The sequence below is a fragment of the Cupressus sempervirens genome, chromosome 1 (assembly GCF_028749045.1).
Source record: "Cupressus sempervirens isolate cs-2001-9-10 chromosome 1, ASM2874904v1, whole genome shotgun sequence".
Lineage (NCBI taxonomy): Eukaryota > Viridiplantae > Streptophyta > Pinopsida > Cupressales > Cupressaceae > Cupressus > Cupressus sempervirens.
Genome location: NC_143118.1, coordinates 757517106 through 757538661, shown reverse-complemented (window position 1 = coordinate 757538661; position 21556 = coordinate 757517106). Strand labels below are relative to the sequence as shown.

Here is a 21556-nt window from a genome sequence, read left to right as displayed (position 1 = left end):
TTTCCAAACTAATTCAAAAGCCTGACTTGGTTCACTGTTTATGTATGGGCTTGGCATGTAATTCAAAAGAGCATCTAGTCAGCTTTGAATTCCGGGTGTTGGGTCAGGCAATTGGCTCCTTGAGAAAAGTCCAGAAATCAAAACACCAAGTATGGAAGTTTGGGATTATCCCTGATTTCTTGACATGTCACTAAGAAGCCATGCAAAATACCAATAGTGAGCAATATACTTGGGCAGAGTTGATTTGATAATCACCAAATAAGTTAATTGGATAGATCTCTTATCGGCTCAGCCTTAGCATTTGAAGAATTAACGTCTTCACTTTAGCAACACCTGATTGACATGTTCGATATTTTAACTGTTCAAAATCCTACATGAACTTGGCAAAGTTGAGCAATTCCAAAACTTTAAGGTAAATGTATTAGGTACATGAAGTTTGTATGCATCCTTGGCTTGATGACGTCACAAGGGAAAATCTTGACTTTGAGACAATCAAGGCCTTATTTGGTGTGAAGGTTATCTATTAATTTGAGATGATAATGGAATAGCATGAGTTTATCACATTTGTCCAAATGCAATGAGATGATACTGCACTTGTATTATCACAATGCATGATAATAGGCTCAGTAATCTCAGTTCCAATGTCTTTCAACATCTGCTTCATCCAAATAATCTCATTACAATTCTTTGCTGCTGGTACATACTCTGCTTATGCTGTCCTCTGTGAAATGCAATCCTATTTCTTGCTCAGCCAAGAAATCAATCGTCCTCCCAAGAAGAATGCTCCACCACTGGTGTTTTTTCTGTCATCTATACTTCCTACCCAATCAACATCAAAGTGCGTACATAATGTGAAATCATGTGATCTGTCATACCATAAACAGTAATCAGGGGTGCCTTTCAAGTAACTAAAAATTCTTTTTACTGGTGCAAGGTGTGCCTCTTCAGGATTTGCCTGAAATCTTGCCACAATTCCAATTGCATTTGCTATATGAGGTCTTGTATGTGTCAAATACTGCAATCCACCAATCATAGATCTGTACTCTATTTGTTTTGTACTAGGGGATTCATCTTTTGCTAGAGAACTTACAACCAATTACCATAGGTGTTCCAACAAGTTTACAATTCTCCAATCCAAATCTCTTTAATAAGTTTCTAGGATATTTAACTTGTGATATGAAAATTCCATCTTTATTTTGTACAGTCTGCAATCCCAAGAAATATTTCATCTCTCCAATCATACTCATCAAATTCTTTCTTCATTTCTTCTAAAATTGTCTGACTAGTTTCATCATTACCTCGAAAAATAATGTCATCCACAAATACTACAACAATCAGCAAACCATCATCATTCTTTCACAGGTACAAATTACTATCAACATTACCTTTTACAAATCCCAAATTTTTCAAATGTTTATCCAATCTTGCATACCAGGCTCTAGGAGCTTGTTTCTGTCTATACAATGCTTTCTTCAATCTGCAAACCATATCCTTCTTATCCAGTCAAAGGAAAACCTTCAGGCTGTTCAATGTATACCTCGTCTTCAATTTTTTCATTTAGAAAAGCTGATTTGACTTCCATTTGATAAACTTTAAAGTTCTTGTTAGCTGCACATGCCAAAAACATCCTCACTGCTTCAAATCTAGCAACAAGTGCAAAAGTTTCTTCAAAATCAATTCTTTTGCTGTGAATATCCTTTACAAACTAGTCTTGCTTTGTTTCTCATAACTTCACTTTGTTCATTCATCTTGTTTCTAAGTACCCATTTAGTTCCAATAATATTCTTACTTTAGGTCTAGGAAACGATTCCCAAGTCTTGTTCTTTTCAATCTACTCTAATTCTTCATCCATAGCTTTAATCCAATGATCATCTTCACAAGCTTCATCAGAATTCTTAGGCTCAACTTTAGAAATCAAACACAATTCTTCACTAACCTTGTTTCTTGTCCTAACTCCTTTGTTCACACTTCCAATGATTTTTTTAACGTGGTGATCCTTTGCTACATTTCTATTAGGCATTACTTGTTCAACTCTAGGCTTAGAGCAAGGTTCTTCTCTTTGTATTTTTCCTTGTAATTCAGACTGCAAATCGCTGTCAATTTCGTAAAACAATTCTTGCTCAACATTCTAAATGTTAGTCCTTGGATTAGTCCCTTTGTCAGAATTATAATCATCTTTTCTTGAGTCCTAAAATTTTCATCAACTCTCACATTAGCGCTTTCCACTATAGTCTTCAATCTCTGATTAAAACATCTATTTGCTTTCCTTTTCAACGAACAACTAAGAAATTTGCTTTTCAACGAACAACTAAGAAACATTCCTTCATCATTTATAGAATCAAACTTTCCAATATCATCATCTCTCTTATTATAGGATTTACTTTCAAAGATTCTACAGTATTTCACCGAAGGTGTACATCCAAACCAAAGTTCATAGGGTGTCTTACCAGTACCTTGTCTAATTTGTACTCTGTTCATAGTGTATACTGCTGTGTTCATTGCTTCTCTCCAAAATATATGTGCCACATTGTTCTCAAACATCATTGCTCTTGCTGCTTTTGTTATTGACCTATCCCTTTTTTCTGCTATCCTATTCTATTGTGGTGTCTTAGGGTTTGAAAGTTGTCTCTTTAAACCATTATCCTCAAAAAAGTTGTTAAACTCATTTGAAATAAATTCTCCTCTATCAAATTTTAAACATTTAATCTTCAAACCAGATTCATTCTCACCTCCACTCTTTGAATATTTTGAATTTCTCAAAAGCTTTAGATCTATCTCTTAGAAATGCAACCCACATCATTCTAGTGAAATCATCAATAAGTAGCATGAAATACCTTTCACCATAGAAAACTCTTGTTCTTGTAGGACCACTCAGATATGAATGTACAATCTCCAACTTTGCTGAAGTAGTAAATGTCTTACTTGGAAATGAACTTTTTTTTTTCTGCTTTGCTAGCATACATTCTTTGCACATCATGTTAGTAGGTGTCACAATGTTAGGCAAATCTTTGACTGCAAATGTAGTACTAGCGTTCACAATGTTATCGAAGTTGATTTGACAAAATTTGTTATGCCATAACCAACTGACATCCACTTTAGCAACTAAACATGTCATTTCAGTAGGATTTAGCTAAAATACATTACCTCTTGTCCTTGTACCAGTACCTATCAATGTACTATTAATGTCCTTGATAATACAAGCCTTTTCTGTAAATTGCAACTGATATTCCTTGTCAACAAGCTATCCAACACTCAAAAGATCATATTTCAAACCATCTACAAAATAAACATCCTTAGTGTTAGTCTTTCCATCAAGTGTAATAGACCCTTTTCCTTTTATGTGACATGCTACTTTATTTCCAACTCTAACTATACCTCCATTGTAGCTATTGAATTCAAAATTTATTCATATCTCCAGTCATATGATGGGTATTACGAGGTAATTGGTAAATACTTGCTTGTTATTAACAGAGACCAAGAGGTCAATTTATACAAAAGAATAAAGCGGAAAGAATAGAAATATTCTATTCTAACAAATAAAACTAAAAAAACGAAAGCTAACTAAAGCTAACTAAATATTTACAATAGATAACCATTAACTAATAATAGACGTCTTATCTATTATTGTAATACCCTCCCTTAATGGTTAATCTATCTAACACACCAAGCTGTCTTTTGAATTTGACAAACTTATTAGGACCAAGAGGCTTGATGAGAATGTTTGCAGTCTGATCTGTGGTAGGAACATACTGCAGATCTATAGTCCCGTCTTCAACCAGCTGTCGTATGTAATGACAATGAACATCCACATGCTTGGTTCGTTCATGGAAGACTGGATTCCGTGCTAACTTGATAACGCCTTCGTTATCAACAAACAGAGTAGTCGGTCCTGCTGGTGACATCTGCATATCCCCAAGCATCCGACGAAGCCAGACAGCTTCACATCCTGCCTTAATAGTCCCTCTGTATTCAGCCTCTGTAGAAGAGAGAGAAACTGCCTGTTGCTTCTTGCTGGTCCATGTGATTGCACCGGATCCCAAACTGAACACATATCCAGATGTTGACTTTTTATCATCAACAGAGCTTGCCCAATCTGAATCTGTGAACCCACTGAGTTTAGGATTAGAACTTCGAGAATACAGAAGTTCATAATTAGAAGTGCCCTTCACATAACGAAGCACACGCTTTGCTGCCATCCAATGATCAGCCTTAAGAGCTGTCATAAAGTGTGAAATATAGCTGATTGCGAAGCTGATATCAGGCCTAGTAGCAGATAGGTAGATGAGGCTGCATACTAGTTGCCTATACGTAGTATCATCAACGGAAGGAGAATCAGACTTGGCTGATAATTTGAGACCTTTCTCCATAGGTGTAGATGCAGGTTTGCAATCTTGCATTCAGAATTTGTCTAATAGTGCCCTAGCATATTTGGACTAAGAGATGAATATCCCAGAAGACTGTTGCCAAACTTCAACACCTAAGCAATAATGCATGAGCCCAAGGTCAGTCATATCAAAAGACTGGCATAAGTGTTGTTTGATTCCCTGAATCAAAGATGTTGAATTGCCAGTGATGATCAGATCATCCACATAGATAACTAGAAGGATGATGTCACTGTTAGTAGTCTTGATGTACAGATTTGAGTTTGAAGAACTCCTCTTGAATCCTTGATCACTGAGGTACGTATCAATCTTGATGTACCATGCCCGAGGGGCCTGCTTCAAACTATAAAGAGCTTTTACCAATTTGAGAACTTGATGGTCTTTACCAGCAACCTTGAAACCAGGAGGCTGCGTCATGTAGACCTCTTCATGGAGATCACCATTCAGGAAAGCACTCTTTACGTCCATCTGATGGACCTTCCAGCCAAACTGTGCTGCCATGGCTAGGACTAATCTGATGGTGCTCATCCTTGCAGTAGGAGCAAAGGTCTCCTCATAATCAATGCCCTGACGTTGAGAAAAGCCCTTTGCCACTAAACGAGCTTTGCACTTATCCAAAGTACCATCTGATTTGTATTTGATTTTGTAGACCCATTTGCAGCCAATGGGTTTCTTCCCTGGGGGAAGATCAGAAAGGACCCAAGTGTTGTTTTTCAGCAGGCTCTGGTGTTCAGATGTCATGGCCTGTTCCCACTCTGGAATTCCTTTAGCCTCGGAATATGTTTGAGGTTCAAACACACTGTGAATGTTGGCCATAAGAGAAAAGTTAACAGAATCTGTAGTTTTGCTCTTTTTTCGAGCAATTCTCCCATCAATGAGCTCATCATCATGAAGATCAGCAAGTGTCTTAGCCCACCACTTAGGCCGGAGAGGAGAATGACCAACAGTAGTACTAGGAGATGCTTGATCAGCAGGATCCTCATCAGAAGAATCTAGATCAAACTTAGGTGAAGCATCTTCAAAACGAGGTGATCCTGCAGGAGAAGCTGGAGGTGTCTTTACAGGTATCACTGGCATGATTGGAGCTGCTGGAGCTATTGGAGCCCTCCCATCGGTGGACCTAATGGAAGCCTAACTCCCAAATCATGAACCTGCATAGGCTGGTCTGCTGGATCAGGAACAGGAGAAACAGGCATGAATGGTCCTCGCTGCTCATCAAAGACTACATCGCGGCTGTATATGAGACGAGATGTCTCAACATCAATAAGGCGATAGGCTTTGTGAAGACTGCTATATCCAGCAAGCATCAGTTTTTGACTCTTGGCATCCAACTTGGTGCGTGAAGCATCAGGGATCCAAACAAAAGCAAGAGAGCCAAAAACCTTCAGGTGACTGATTCTGGGCTTGCGACCTGACCAGGCCTCTTCCGGAGTTTTACCTTTGACCGCCACTGTGGGTGACCGGTTCAATAGATAAACTGCAGTGTTAACTACTTCTGCCCAAAACTGCTTCGGAACATGTCTGTGTTCGAGCATGGAACGAGCCATCTCGGTGATTGTCCTGTTCCGACGTTCAACTACACTATTTTGTTGTGGCGTGTGGGGTGTGGTGAACTGGCGTTGGATGCCATGTGTATCCAAGAAGTTGGAGAAAACATTAGAACAAAATTCCCCCCCATTGTCTGATCTAAGAGTAATAATAGATTTCCCAGACTCTTTTTCAACTAATGGTTTAAACTTCTGAAATACAGTAAATGCATCGGATTTCTTTTTAAGGAAATACACCCACATTTTTCTACTGAAATCATCTACAAACAACAGAAAATACCTGTACCCAAGAACAGAAGGAGTGGCCATAGGGCCGCAGATATCAGCATGAACAAGCTGAAGTACTTGAGAAGCTCGCCAAGAATCGCCACTGGGGAAAGGTGTGCGATGTTGCTTCCCAGCCTGACATGCGTCACAAACTCCAAGGTGTTGAGTTTGAATCTTTGGCAAACCAAGAACAAGCTCATCCTGAGCAAGTTGTGAGAGATAATGCACATTTAAGTGCCCATATCGCTGATGCCAAAGTGTGCTGATGGAAGATCGCCGAGCAGCCATAGCTAAGTCCTGAGAATCACCAGAATCAGTAAGTCTGAAAAGACCATGATCCTCAAGACCAACTGCAACAGTAGACTTAGTCGCCCGATCAGTGATGGTGCACTGATGTGAACTGAAGGTGACTGCCAAGTGTGGAGAATGTCGCAGCAACTGACTGACCGAGAGTAGATTTAGTTCCATCCCTGGAACGTAGTACACATCAAGGAATATGAGATTCCTCCCAACAGACTGAATTTGAATGTTGCCTTTACCAACAACCGTGTACTCTTCTCCACCACCAAAAATAACAGAATCTGAATAAGGCTGGTAGTTAGTAAACCGGTCTCTACGGTGAGTGAAATGTTGAGAGGCACCCGAATCAATGTACCAGGCAGATAACTTCACATGATCTGCGGGTCTTTTAGCCATGAAGGCGTAAAAGGCAGATTCTGCCTGCTCAGTGTGCTCTGCACTGTTCGCTTTGAGTTGTGAACTTGATTGCTTAGACTGGGCAGCTAAGCGTTTCCGACATTCAACCTTCATATGACCAAACTTGTGACAGTAGTTGCATTGAATGTTCTTCTTTTTGGTACCATCAGATGCTGGAGCAGAAGACTTCTGCTGAGATGGTTGCTGAAACTTGCCCTTATCCTTCTGAAAGGATTTCGCAGCAAAGGCTTGCTCAGTGGAGGTGGAACTGGAGCTGCTACCAAACTGTTGTTTCCACCGATCTTGCTGAAGCAGCAGGGTGCAGAGATCAGTGAACTTTAGATCAACACCAGTAGATGTGATGTTGAGAGTTTCGATAAAATGCTCATAGGATTTTGGTAAACTCCGAAGAGTGATAACCACAATATCCTCTTCCTCCATCTTGCGACCGATGGCAAGTAATTGATCACGGATTTCTTGAATCCGATTCAGGTGTGCCTGGAGCGAGGTGCACTCATCCATGACAATAGAAAACAGAGTGTTTTTCAGAAAGAAGGCTCTGCTCTTGTCAGAAGTCTCATGAAGATCTTTTAGATGTGTCCAGATTTCGGCAGCTGTCTTGCCAGATGGAATCTGAGAAAGCTGGTCATCAGCTACGGATAGTTTGAGAAGCATTACTGCCTCTCGATTATTCAGATCCCTTGTATCTTGATTAGGACCCGGAGAAGTCGGACGCTGCGTAACACCCAGAACAAGTTGATCGGTGTTTCGATATTCAAAGATTGCGATGATGCGCTGCTTCCAGATTCCATAATTGCGACCATTGAATTTGGAATTATGTTCGAGCAGAATATTTGTCAAAGATGCCATGGCACGTTTTTCAATGAAAAATTGTGAAAATCTGTGAAGGCACGTTCTTCGAGGCAAAAATACGAAAGACCCAGAAGAATCAGAGAATGACCCAGAAGAGAGCTCAAAAAACCCAAAAGGAATTTGCTATCTTTTTTGGATCCGCTGGCTCGAAAATTGAGACACAAAAATCGAGGCACCCAGAAAAAATGGACGACAACCCAGTTGAGTTCTCGAAAAACCCACCAACAATATGCAAACAAAATAGTTTTTCGACCCCAAAAATTAGGGTTTCGAAAAAAAAGGCCCTAGTTGAAAAAAGCTTGAAAAAGCTTTAGATTTCTTGATAAAAAATGACAGATTTTTCTTCAAGGATCGATGTGCATAGCCGAATGGGGCTAGAGTGTGCTGAACAAACACAGGCAGACCCGAGTTCGGGAATTTCTCTAGGCTGAAAACCCCAAACGGGTTTTAGAAAAATTCAACAGAAATAATATTTTAAAAAAATTTAAACAAATAATTTCACGAAGAAATTATAAATTTTTTCGAAAAAATTTAAGTAATAGCTTTGATACCATATTACGAGGTAATTGGTAAATACTTGCTTGTTATTAACAGAGACCAAGAGGTCAATTTATACAAAAGAATAAAGCGGAAAGAATATAAGTATTCTATTCTAACAAATAAAACTAAAAAAACGAAAGCTAACTAAAGCTAACTAAATATTTACAATAGATAACCATTAACTAATAATAGACGTCTTATCTATTATTGTAATAATGGGAACAACCACTATCTATAATCCAATCAGACTTTATCTTCTCAATTTGTGAAACTAATGCTTTTTTTGCTTTTCTTTTTTCTTTTTAGGGGTTTCTTCCTTAATAGCAACAAATCTTATTTCATCATCCTCATCATCCCTATCATCTAAGAAGTTTATCATCTTAAAATCAACTTCACCATCCTCATCAATATAGAAACAATCTTTAGGTACTCTTGATTTGTAAGTCTTTCTGGGCTTAAACTTCTTTACTCTTTTAGGATATTTAGAACAGTAATGACCAAGTTCTTTACATGTCCAACAAACAAGAATTTTGTTACCTTTAGGTTCTCTTTTCATAAGTAGGGCAAGTGCTTCATCAATCTTCTTGTCTTCTTTCGCTTTAGATGCTCGACTGCTGGGAGCATAATCTCCACTTGTACTTGCACTTCTTGTCAAAGTAGGTTTGTCTCTTTGTCGCTGAAAGTAGTTTCTATTCTAGGCAATTCTCCATTCTATCTCATCCACATCTTAGATGTCTACAATCTCACAGAAGAGTCTCTCTTGTAAAATTAGGAGTGTAGGGAATAACTTGCTCAATCATCTGTGCTCTCTAATGATAAGCAGGTGTCAAGGTCTTCAAGATTTTCCACACAATTTCATCTTCTGTCTTATTTCCTCCACAACTTTTAATTCCTGTAACAATTTCTGATTTTCTATCAAAGTAATCTTGTTTTAGTTCCTTATTTTCTCTATGGATTCCTATATTAATTATTACTTGCATAGTGCCGATTTATCCATTATCATTCTATTCCCTTAATTTATAATTCTATTGCAGGCTTATAAATGAATGTTAGTTGAATGATGCATTTTATTTGTATTGGCTATCACCAATAGTAGCTTACCTAGTTTCCCTAGTCCTTTGTTTCAATTATTTATTTTGGTCGTTGCTCATTCGATGCTGGTCTAGGTGTTCCGTGTTTCACCTTTACCCTTGAGGATGGCAAGATCATGCTTTGATACTACTGTAATGCCCCCTTACAGTTTTGTGAGTCTTTAGGACTAATTTCCTTATACTGAATCTCAAGAAAACTTCTTTCTAATCGATATTTTACTTATAAACCAATTATTCTTCTGAGCTTGTATTGATATTAGTTGATGTCACTTATGCTTTATCATCGATTACCCTTAGAATATATACTTAACACGAGTATTATAATAATTTTAGTCATTATATAGTTGTCTAGTATTACGAGCTGCAATGAATATTCTTAAATCTCTTTCTTGATAAGATAAGATGGGGTATCTTCTTGTATCTTGGATGGGCAATGCAATGATATTCTTTGCTATACACTAATATAAATATTAGAGCATTCAGATATATATAATTTCAATATGTACTTCAGATTTATACTTCCACACATCTTCCTTTATATATAGTTCCATAGTTCCTAAATCCTCCGAATAGGAAATTCATAATTCCTTTGATTGTCTCATACTCTTTGAGATCCCATTTTTATGCTGAATATACATTCTATCCTTAAGCTTTACCCTTCAATATAATCATTATCAAATAGAAGTGTATATTCTTTTTTGCACCCCATACTAATTATTCCCATCGCTGTTTATTAATTCTGAGTTGTCTTGTTTATTAATCATCTTATTGATTCGTCATCAAATTATATTACTTGATTAATTATGTCAACTAAGTCATGCAAATTCAGTCTCTGTTAATACCATCGCTTCTCTCCTAATCGCGTTCTCAACATTTTTCATTTGTATTTTATTAACAAATATTGTTGCTCCGGAATGCCACTATAAGAATTGGGTCGTTGGTGCTGTGTATGTCTTGCCATTATTAAAAACTTGGATTTAAGCCTGAAACTTCCATATCTAATATAACACATCTGTAGCAACAACAATCTTTGATATCATCATGAGTTCATGCTCAACAAAGGCTACCATACGACCCAGACTAATGTTTCCTTTATTATTGTAGCCTCTTAACACCTTCATAGCCTAGCCAAGCAGTTATATGCGTCGATTACTCTCACCCATTGATTTACATTAAGCATCTTGGAAAAATAGTAGTTTACTTCATGCTAATGACGCAACCCAACTACTCTGACAAAGATTAAATCCATTGAATATTTCCTCCACAATCTTGCATCCCGTAAATGCATGCAAGCAAACTCAATGATATGAATAAATATTGACACTGCACTATGATGATGATCAATTAATGATATTGTCTCTTCCTTGATTCTGTGTTCATTCCTCTCCCTAGTTTTACTCACATGGGAAGGAAACGCGATCTTCCAAGTTCGTGCCTCTTCCACATTGGAATGTTGTGTCTCTCAGGCAACGATTCTAACAAGGAGCATATGTAATTGAAAAATATAAAAGAATCAGTGTTTTAAGTTGATTCTTTTTCTTCTATTTGGTCTTTGCAACCTTGATATGATGTTTGGTGGTTATATATTATATTTCATATGGTTATTGATATGTTTAATATATGTATTTCATATATATATTATATTAAAATAATTGCACTAAGATATGGCGGATTCATGTTTATTTCAACTTATTTGATGGTGTTCTTCCAATTTCTCAATTGTTAGGTGAAGTGCTTTGATTTCAATGCAGAATGTAACGATGTTTGATGAATTCCCGGGGCTCATACTTATGAGTTGCAATGTAAAGTTAGCCATAGCCATTTTTATGGATGCTTAACTTTGATCATAGAATGTGCACTTTTGGTCATGATGGTGTTCATTATGATCTGAAAATTCTTTGCATAACCTTTTGATTGCACTAGTTCCCATGGAGGCGTTGCTAATCTTTATTTGTTCATCTAGAACTTGGTTTATTTGGTCATCCAATAGAGTATTATTGATTGATATCATGCCCCTTAGGAGTGAATTTAGATCCTTCTAATTTCTAACCACTTCCCCTTTAATTTTGGTTCATTTGGGTGAAGTTTGTTTGAAGAGAGATGCATCACAAGATTGCCACATCTAATGATGAAGTTCCAACCACAACATTGAAGAAGTGTAGAATGATATCAAACACAAGTTCCCCTTGGATTACGACCATACATCAAGGCAAACGAGCTCATGTCTCACCTAAAGTCGCAAGTTCATAGTAGGAACCTTGGAATCACCTCTATGATCTTCACAATCTTACCATACAAGGGGTCTTTGCTTAAGAGCAGAGTGTTCCTTGGCTCTTTATTCCGTGTTGGTATGGTCTTAAAACACCCATCAACAACTAGCACCTCCCATAGGTATATTGAAGTGATCTATTACTAGTCTACTGGGCCCTTATATAGTTTGTGGAGTGTGGATTGACCTTTGAAGAATTCCCCTTAAAGTAACTTATTGGAATATTTTGCCTAGTTTGTCTTAGATGCCATGAGTTAAAATATTAAAAATTGTGGACATGTTAGTAGTAGGACTCATATATACTAACACTCATCAATGTGTGTGTTGCTTTACCATTGAGCTAGCAGCCTATTAAATGTTTTGTTTTCAATGGAATGTATACTGACTTCCCAACACAAAAAGGTTGAGCAAGCAAATAATTAGTGTAGTTTTTAGTGTAATAATTAGTGAAATTTGGGAAAAAAGATATGTAATTTTTTTAATGAATATTGAAGATGAAGACTATAGGTCATAGGAACCAGTATATTGTTGAGGTGCCATTTAACATATAGAGGCAACTTAGATGGTTATGCACCATTAATTTAATGCAATAAAATAATATTATCCTTAGTTTCAGCAAGAACATGCATACAATAGGAGCAATTTTGTACAAGGTTGTCAATATCCAGAAAAGATAAAACATTATGTTGGTAGTTATGATACTTCAAAATTTCAAATACTTTGATTGTCTAGTTCACTTATTCATTTGCAGTGTGCTCTAGATGGTGAGAGGACAATGTACAGTGCTATCCTTTGAGCATTTAAGAGCTAAATGGTTCCCTAATCCAGTGTTACAAGAATTGAACTTGGTTCAGACTTAGCAAGTTGTTTCTTGATCCAAGCTTAGACTTGGTGATGAGACTTGGCCAAGACTTGATAAATGAAAATATCTTAAAATATCTTGATTTTTATTGATTTAAAAACCTTTACTATGCACCCTTATATAAACAAACTTTAAATATATAGTACAGTAATCAAGGAGAAGCTACTTTGATTACATACACAAGTATACATCGATCACATGTACATAAAAGCAATTTTCCTAATGGAACCAACATTTCTAAATATATTAATGTTGCCATTTGTTTAGGTGCACAAAAATAATGGATTATGATATCTGTCGCATCTAAACAGAAGTCACAATATGGAGTCATGAACCATGGTAGATTATTACTTGTCCTTGCTAACTCTATGTGAACTCATGCAATTTGTATCTTAGACATGTTTGCAAATGCCGTGACAACCATGGGAGCATTACTTAGGATAGGAATTGATGGAGCACTTTGGAAGTACAAATTTAAATCAATGCTTGGTATTTAATTGGGAAAAAGTTGAAATAAAGTTGCTTTTCAATCTAGCATGGCCCAAAACGATTCTAGTATTTTTCTTCTTGAAACTAGAGTGGGTTTTTTTAAGTAGCATCCCTAGTGGATTGGATGGGTGAAAAATGTTTTACTTTCTTGCTTTAATGTCATTCAATTATTTATTTTTTCCTAACTTGACTGAGTCTTCGAGCAAGACTCTTTGGCTTTGGCTCTCATGTCCCTAAATTTGAATGCAGTGATTTAATTAAATTAATTAATTAATTGGTCCCAGAATTTAAATAATATAACAAAAGGACCTTTAATTAGTTACTTTAATTAATTAATATGGGGCCAAGTTAATAATATTTGTATTTGTGGTTCCGATTGATTTGGTCTATCTCGGACCAATTTTTATTTAATTGTTTTTGTAGGTAGGTGTGATCGTTGGCTATCTTTGTAAACCCTTGGAAAGTTTCTTCGAAGGTTATTTAAGCACAACACGTAGGTAGTAGTTGGTATGCGATTTGGTTTATTATTCTGTGTACTGCAAATTCCTATTGGGATTCTTTGTTGTCGCCATTTCGGAAGTGAAAGATCTTCCCTACTTGGCTCCCGTAGTTTCTGTGGGATTCAACTCTCACCCTATTCCGTTTGTATGGTTCGGCTCAGATCTAGCAAATTAGAGCTACATTTTATCTATCATTTGTATATGGCAAATCTGAAGTGCTATTGTTATTTCTCTATGTACAATCACCGGCAATATAATTGTTATTGGTAACAATTTGTCTTTCTTGTGTGGATGTGTAAAATACTCTGGCAAAGTGATCACATTCCGTCACCTTTCGCCCATACGCCATACGGATCCATCTACTTGCAACCGTACGGATCCATCAACTAGCACCATACAGTGTGTGGCATCATTACCGTACGGCTCCCACAAACCACTGTGCGGAATAGCCCCTCACCGTATGGACACCTTCCCATCACCGTAGAGCCTCCCTCCCATCACCATACGACCTACCTTCCATTCTGTACAACCACCCTTCATACCAACAGTACTCCCAACATACAACACCTTACAACGAACTCAATTGCACAGTATGGACAACTTAAAGGCATCGTACACTTCCTACTTTCTGTACAATACCCTCCAACTACTTGACGGGGACAAAATTAGGATATAGAGGAAGCACGTCTTCAATTGTGGGGGATTGGAACATTATAGTGGGGTATTATAGCAATTGCTTTCGGGTCAAGATCCCCTTTGGATTGATTTCCCCCTCAGGTCGCGATTTCCTTCGGACCAAGTTTCCCTTTAGATCGAGTTCCCCTTTAGACCGAGATTCCCTTTGGACTGAGTTTCCCTTTGGATCAAGTTCCCCTTCGGGTCGAGTTCCCCTTCAGGTCAAGATTCCCTTCGGACTGAGTTTCCCTTTGGATCAATTCCCCTTCGAACCAAGATTCCTTTCGGATCAAGATCCTCTTCGGGACAAAATCCCCTTCAGGCCCATATTGCATTTTGGTCGAGGTCGCCCTCAGGCCAAGTTCGTCTTCGTAACATTACAGTGGTATCAGAGCTGGTGATTCTGCCAACTTGTTGGGAGAATGTAGAGCTTTGACTTGGATTACACTATGGCTCAGTTTCGAGCCGATTAGAGGGCACATCTGTTAGTCGAAGACTCCAAGAATACTTTTGCGTGCCAATTATTGGATGGTCAAGTACAGGATGACAGATACAAGGTGGTTGGTGAAATCATTTACCACAAAGACAAAATCTACTTGGTACCTAAGTCCAAGATGAACAAAATGATTCTGGAAGAAGGTACTTGCACAAATATCATTGAACCAATGCTCGACGATCAACTTGATGGAAATTTGGGTTCTATTAGCGACCCTTCGAATAAGCAAGCTTTATAGGTAGTTGTTCAGCCTCCTGGTGATGCGGATTCGATCGAGGATTATTTGCAGGAGCAATCTTTACAGTTGGCTGATTATGAAGTCTATTCCCCAGTGGCAATAATGATGGATTACACAGATGAATTTCAAGTTTGGGATCTTGGTGACTTGGGACAAGAGAATATTTATATCAGAGTGGTGCAGTGGATGCTTAACGACAGTGTGGTGCAAGGGAGGTTTGATGACAATTCACTCTTTTCGCTTGTGTATTTGGTTTGAGATCCTAGCGACTTAGGACATGACAATATTTATATCATAGTGGCACTGCAAAAGTTTGACTACAATGTGGTGTTTTGAAGGATTGATGTCATTTCACTTGGCTCGCTTGTGCGTTTGAATTGGGACCCTAGAGCTGTTGGCATTTTGTTTGAGGACGGATTGCTTGAGAGCAAGCAATCTTTGTAGCAAGGATTTGTCATGTCCCCAAATTTGAATGTACTAATTTATTTAAATTAATTAATTAATTGGTTCCAGAATTTAAATAATGTAACAAAAGGACCTTTAATTAGTTACTTTAATTAATTAATATGGGGCCCAAGATAATAATATTTGTATTTGTGGTTCCGATTGATTTAGTCTATCTTGGACCCATTTTTATTTAATTGTTTCTGTAGGTAGGTGTGATTGTCGGCTATCTTTGTAAATCCTTGGAAAGTTTCTTCGAAGGTTATTTAAGCACGACATGCAGGTAGTAGTTGGTATGCGATTTGGTTTATTATTCTTTCTACTACGAATTCCCGTTGGGATTCTCTGTTGTCACCATTTTGGAAGTGAAAGATCTTCCTTACTTGGCTCTCGCGGTTTCGGTGGGATTCAACCCTCACCCTATTCCATTTGTATGGTTCGGCTCGAATTTGACAAATTGGAGCGACATTTTATCTATCATTTGTATCTGGCAAATCTTAAGTGCTATTGTTATTTCTCTATGTGCAATCACCAACAATATAATTGTTATTGGTAATGATTCATCTTTCTTGTGTGGATGCGTAAAATACTCTAGCAAAGTGATCACATTCTATCACCTTCACCCATATGCCATACGGGTCCATCTACTTGCAACCATATGTATCCATCAACTAGCACCGTATAGAGTGTGACATCATCACCATATGGCTCCCACAAACCACCGTGCGGAATAGCCCCTCACAGTATGGACACCTTCCCATCACTGTACAACCTCCCTCCCATCACCGTACAACCTACCTTCCATACCGTATGGCCACCCTTCATATCAATAGTACGACCAACATACAACATCTTACGACCAACTCAATTGCATAGTACAAACAACTTAAAGACACTGTACACTTCCTTCCTACTTTCCATACAATACCCTCCAACTACTTGATGGGGATGGAATTAGGATACAAAGAAAGCACGTCTTCAATTGCGGGGGATTGGAACATTACAGTGGTATTAGAGCAATTGTCATCGGGTCGAGATCCCCTTCAAATTGATTTCCCCCTCGGGTGGAGATTCCCTTCGGATTGAGTTTCCCTTCGGATTGAGATTCCCTTCAGATCGAGTTCCCTTTTGGGTCAAAATTCCCTTCGGGCTGAGTTTCCCTTTGGATCAAGTTCCCCTTCGGACTGAGATTCCTTTCGGATCAAGATCCCCTTGGCGACAAAATCCCCTTTGGGCCGATATTGCATTTGGGTCGAGTTCGCCCTCAAGCTGAGTTCGCCTTCAAAACATTACATTGGCAAGTCTTGTGTACTTGATGGGTCTATTAGTCATGAGTCCTTGTGACTCTTTTGGCTCTCCTCACCTTGGGAGTCACCATGTCTGGGCAAGTCCTGTATCTTTGGTGTAACCCTTAGGAGGGTTGACTCATGTTGTATGACATCAGTCCTTTTACAATCAAGCTAACCTATTTGGTGACATGGGTCATGATATATCCTCATGAAACTTTCCCTAGGTTAGTGCTCTTTCTCCTCAAGGGGCTTGTATTTCATTCGTCGAAAGTCATGGTTGCAAGAAGTGTTAACAATGGCTTTAATGCATACTTTTAGACCAAGGGATTAGTTCCTCTTCGTTTTATTGTTATTGTGTATTGAACTGAATCATTTTTTTCTGGTTTTTAGAACATTATGCTCTGAATCTTTTACATCTAACTCTTAGTTGTGGAATGAAAATGCTACTTCTTATTTAATAGATGGATTGATTGAAGAATTGCTTTGAAGCCTTTAATTTATTTTTTGTTGCCTTGTCACTAAGACATGTGGGTGTGAATAATAGATGTTAGAAGTGTGCATTTTGTGAAATATTTGAGATGTGATATGTATAGATTCTGTAAATTCATAAATTTTGTTCTACTGTTTAGTAATAACTTTTAGTCCATTACAGCCTGTAGGTGTTGTTGGTGCCATTACTCCATGGAACTTCCCACTTGCCATGATCACGCGCAAGGTACACGCAGGATTCTTGAGTGTATTTGTCTCTTCAATTTGTAATGCATACAGTTTTAACCAGAAAAGTACAATAGCTTATTAATTTTTTTAAAATTTAATTGGATATAACAATTTTTTTCAGCTATTACTATTGTCATATGTACTAAATGCCTGCATTCAAGGTGGTCACAAAGAGATACTGATTGCCTTGTCTATTAGCTTAAAAGTTTGAAATTGAGTGCTAGGATGTTTGACCAGAAATAGACCAATTTGTGTTTGATGTGGTTTTTATTCTTTTTAATGTTTTTCAAAGCTTAGTAATGTTTGTAACTATATATCGTATGCAGATCCTATATGATTTACATAACTGAAGTTTTAAAGAAATATTTTATCTTATCTTGTTTGACCTTGAGCAAAATCTACTTTGTTTGCAATATTTAATTTTGACATCAAACTCATAGTGCTCTAATGAAATAATCTTATAAGTGGGACACATTCTTTGAATATACATTATATTTGTTTCAAGGAGAGTGCACTGAAAGCTAATTAGAGGCTACATTGTAGGTATAGCTCACTAGTACAACCCATGGCCTGTTGTTACAGATCATGTCCTTTCCCCATTTTTTGTTCCTTAAAATGCATCAAAACACGAGTGCAATGTAATGGTATTATCGTATACATGATGTAGGAGCATTTTTTGATGAAAGTTGAAACAACAATTTTGCATCACTGCAAAAATTGACGTGTCACAAGCAAAGGCATTGACAAATTTTGTAGAAGTGATAGAGGGTGACATTTTTTATTAGCAGTGATCGTTTTATGAAAATTCTTTCAGCAACGTTTTAGTTTCTACAAAAGAGTTACCTGCAGTAGTTATCCAAATGCTGGGGAACATTACTTGCAACAGTTTCACAATTGTTGTGGGAATTCTTTTACAAGATTTACACAGTTACTGCTAATTTTTTGTTGTAACAATGTTATTTTTGAGTCTCGTTGCTAGCCGTTACATTAGATGATCTGTTATTTCATTTGTTCTTCAATTATTTGAATTTCCATTTGAAGAGTACTTTTCATTCTTAACTCATGGTAGTGCTAGATCTTCTCATTGCTTGGATCAGGAATTTTCATGATTCAATTATTTCCTTTTGGACAGTATTTCTATTCTTAACATTTCTTTTAACTTGGAGAGAATGTGATTTCATTGATACATGATGAATTAGCCAGACACACACTCACACACACATTCTTAAGGTATATTAAGGCATGTGTCATTGCTTCATTTTTTTTCTAGGTAATAAGAAAATAGACTCACAATTGAAATAAAATGCTTAATAAATGCTGATGCTCTGCTTGTTGTTTGATATCATGTTTAGGGAATATCCTAGAATTCTTTATGGAATCAATATGATTCTTGGCTTGTAAATTTGTAATCCTTAACAGGACATTTTAATTTGCTTTACTATGCCCTCTTGTAATCTCCAGGTGGCCCCAGCTCTTGCTTGCGGTTGTACAGTTGTGGTCAAGCCATCTGAGTTGACTCCTCTGACAGCACTGGCAGCTGCCGAGCTTGCACTTCAAGCTGGAGTTCCATCAGTAAGATTTCAAAACTTTTCAATTTTTTGTATTTGTTTAATGTTCTCTTGATCTGTATGGTTCAGTTACTGATTCAAAATCCTAAATTCACATTTTGTACACTTTATGATGACATGTATTTCTACATTCAAATATACAAAAATAAGTTACAGAAATTCACATAAGAGACGTGGAGAGGAATCACTTCCCCCAAGATCGAGTGATTAGGATTTATTCTTTTTCAATAACTTGAGGAAGTTTAAGGAAAATGCAACTTTCTTTTTGTTGAACTGATTTGTTTAACTTGGCAGCATTTGTTATGTTGAATTTGGTAGACATGGAGAAGCTCTTTGTGATTTCTTATGGCCATTTTTTTAAGATGGGAAAATATTCAACTTAGCTGGTGTTGGTTAAAATCATTAAGAACTGCTGGGTGGTGAGAAGGAATAACTTCATAAATGACTAGTATAGGGAATAACTCATCATTTTGGAAATATGAGTGAATAGAGAAGTTCTTACTAATATCATGACAGTATAGGGAAATACTAACCCACGCATATTAGCATTTTTATTGGCACCTTTGTGTGCAACATAGACAGGAACAATATGTAAGGTAAAACCTTTATTTGGCTTGGGAGGGAAAATTCCCATTTGAGAAGAATGAAGGAAATGATTTGTTTTTGAACAATAAAATTCTTAATAACCTAGAACTTGAGATTTTAAGCATGAAATACAAAATTAACCTTAGTTACCAGTTCAAGTTTGATTCAAAATACTGGTTCAAAGAACGGTTCGCTGGTTTGGCAAAATTTTGGAAAGGGTTTTGGGTTCGTTCGTACAAAAACATGTAAAAAAAATAAAAAAATAAAATATACATATTTATGAAGCCTAGAAGTATAGAGAATCATAAAATCTTATGATTTAATCTTAGTTAATCATTTAAACAACAAAAACACCATAGGCATAAACTTTAAACATGAAAGTTGTAATCATAGCATCATGAATCAAGATCATACCATCATATATTTCAAATAATTTTTTTTCAAGTTCAACATCAAAGATTCAAAACATTTAAAGTAAATCATGATCCATAAATCATAACAGCAAGCGTCATTGTTTCAAGTTCAAGCTTCAACTAATCATAATGTATAAAATTTTAATATTCATCTTCTTCTTCTTCTTCTTCTTATTCTCGTAGTCCTTCCACATTAGTTGACTTAGCAATAGAGCTAAGGTCAATGGGATCAGCATGAACAACAATAATATGGGCATCAAAATCTTCAAAGGCTTCAATTGTAAGCCGAGAAGCAGAAGCATCCAAGTCCGCCAACTTTGCATCTACATCCCACCTCTTTGTCTCCCCTTCTTTGTATTCTTTAGTCTTGCGCGAGAGGAGACACAAGTTGTAATGCACAAACACCAAGTTCTCAGCTCTTTTTGATTGCAACCTATTGCGCTTTATTGAATGGATGAAAGAATATGTGCTCCAATTTCTCTCTGAAGCAGAGGAACTAGCAATCTATGAAGACATGACATGTAAACAATTAAAATAAAATTTAAATTATTTGTCTTAGACTTAAATCTTAGAATATCTAGCAGTTTATGAAGACAAAAGAAACTAATAACATTTTTTTGAAAATTAAACTTTGTTGTGATGTCACTTTAATTGCAAGGGGCTGCAATGTTTGGAATCTTTGGCCATGGAGGTACCACCAACTATGAGCATCCTTCCTAAATTGATGACGAAAAGCATCATTACTTAAATGTTTTGCATCCACAAACTGTATGAACTCATCCGTAATCAAATCTCGCCTTTCATCATCAAGAAAGAATCTTTCAAATGCTTCCTTGTATCCATCAGACACTTCTATGTCTCTATAGGGTGGTGGCCTTCCTGGTAGATCAGTATACTGGGTGCTATAGTATTTGGGTATCAAAGCATAGGTAAGCAAATGTAGAGGAGTGGTCATTTTGTTCTATCTTTCTATAACAATTGCTCGCAATTGTTTGAAGATCTCTTGAGGATCTTGTTCCTTTTCATTTACAATTTGCTTGATCTTCTCAAGCATTGAGTCTATGCCATCATAGATCTCTCTAAGGCAAGGCCTATCCATGTCTGCGTACCTAAGCACGATCATAATGGGGGCAGTGAGATTTATGAGATATTCCACATGTTCCCACCAACTTTCATCCAATATCCTCTTCCTTGTTTTGGTTGCCCTCTTAGTGTTGCTTTGCCTCCATATAGCCCAATTGTTTCTGATTATCATATCGGTAATGTTGGGTGGATATTTTGCAACCGATAGTTTTGGGTAAAATCCAGTCGCAAAATAGGATCACTAGCCATAGCGTGTGAGATAGAGTCTCTCCTACCTTAAAGAGATGACTCCCCTTTCTCATCGTTCCTTGGTTCAACTCAAGGTAAGCAAGAAGTCGAGAGATTTTGAAAAATGGGTGTTACCAATATTCTTTCTTCTTATCTTTTAGGAAAGAATCCACTTACCCGTGGAGCGAGTAATGGGCAGAATGAAATCTCTAACTACACTTCTATCTAAAGCTGAAAATGATGATATCGATAAACCAACACTAACTCAAAGGTTAGCTGAAAGTATACCGATTTGGCTCTAAGT

General features: G+C 37.1%; 1 protein-coding gene across 3 annotated transcripts in view; it reads left to right on the top strand.

Annotated features, from left to right (window-relative positions):
- ALDH5F1 (aldehyde dehydrogenase 5F1) overlaps nucleotides 1-21556 on the top strand; it is a 267432-nt gene that overhangs the window by 14450 nt on the left and 231426 nt on the right. For all 3 annotated transcript variants that reach the window (XR_016353198.1, XM_089789175.1, XM_089789187.1), the window contains exons 7-8: nucleotides 17311-17373; nucleotides 18837-18947. Coding sequence is in view for 2 of the 3 variants with exons in the window: in XM_089789175.1 (XP_089645301.1) it covers nucleotides 17311-17373; nucleotides 18837-18947 (174 nt within the window). In the remaining variant the exon portion in view is untranslated. The remainder of the gene's footprint in view (nucleotides 1-17310; nucleotides 17374-18836; nucleotides 18948-21556) is intronic.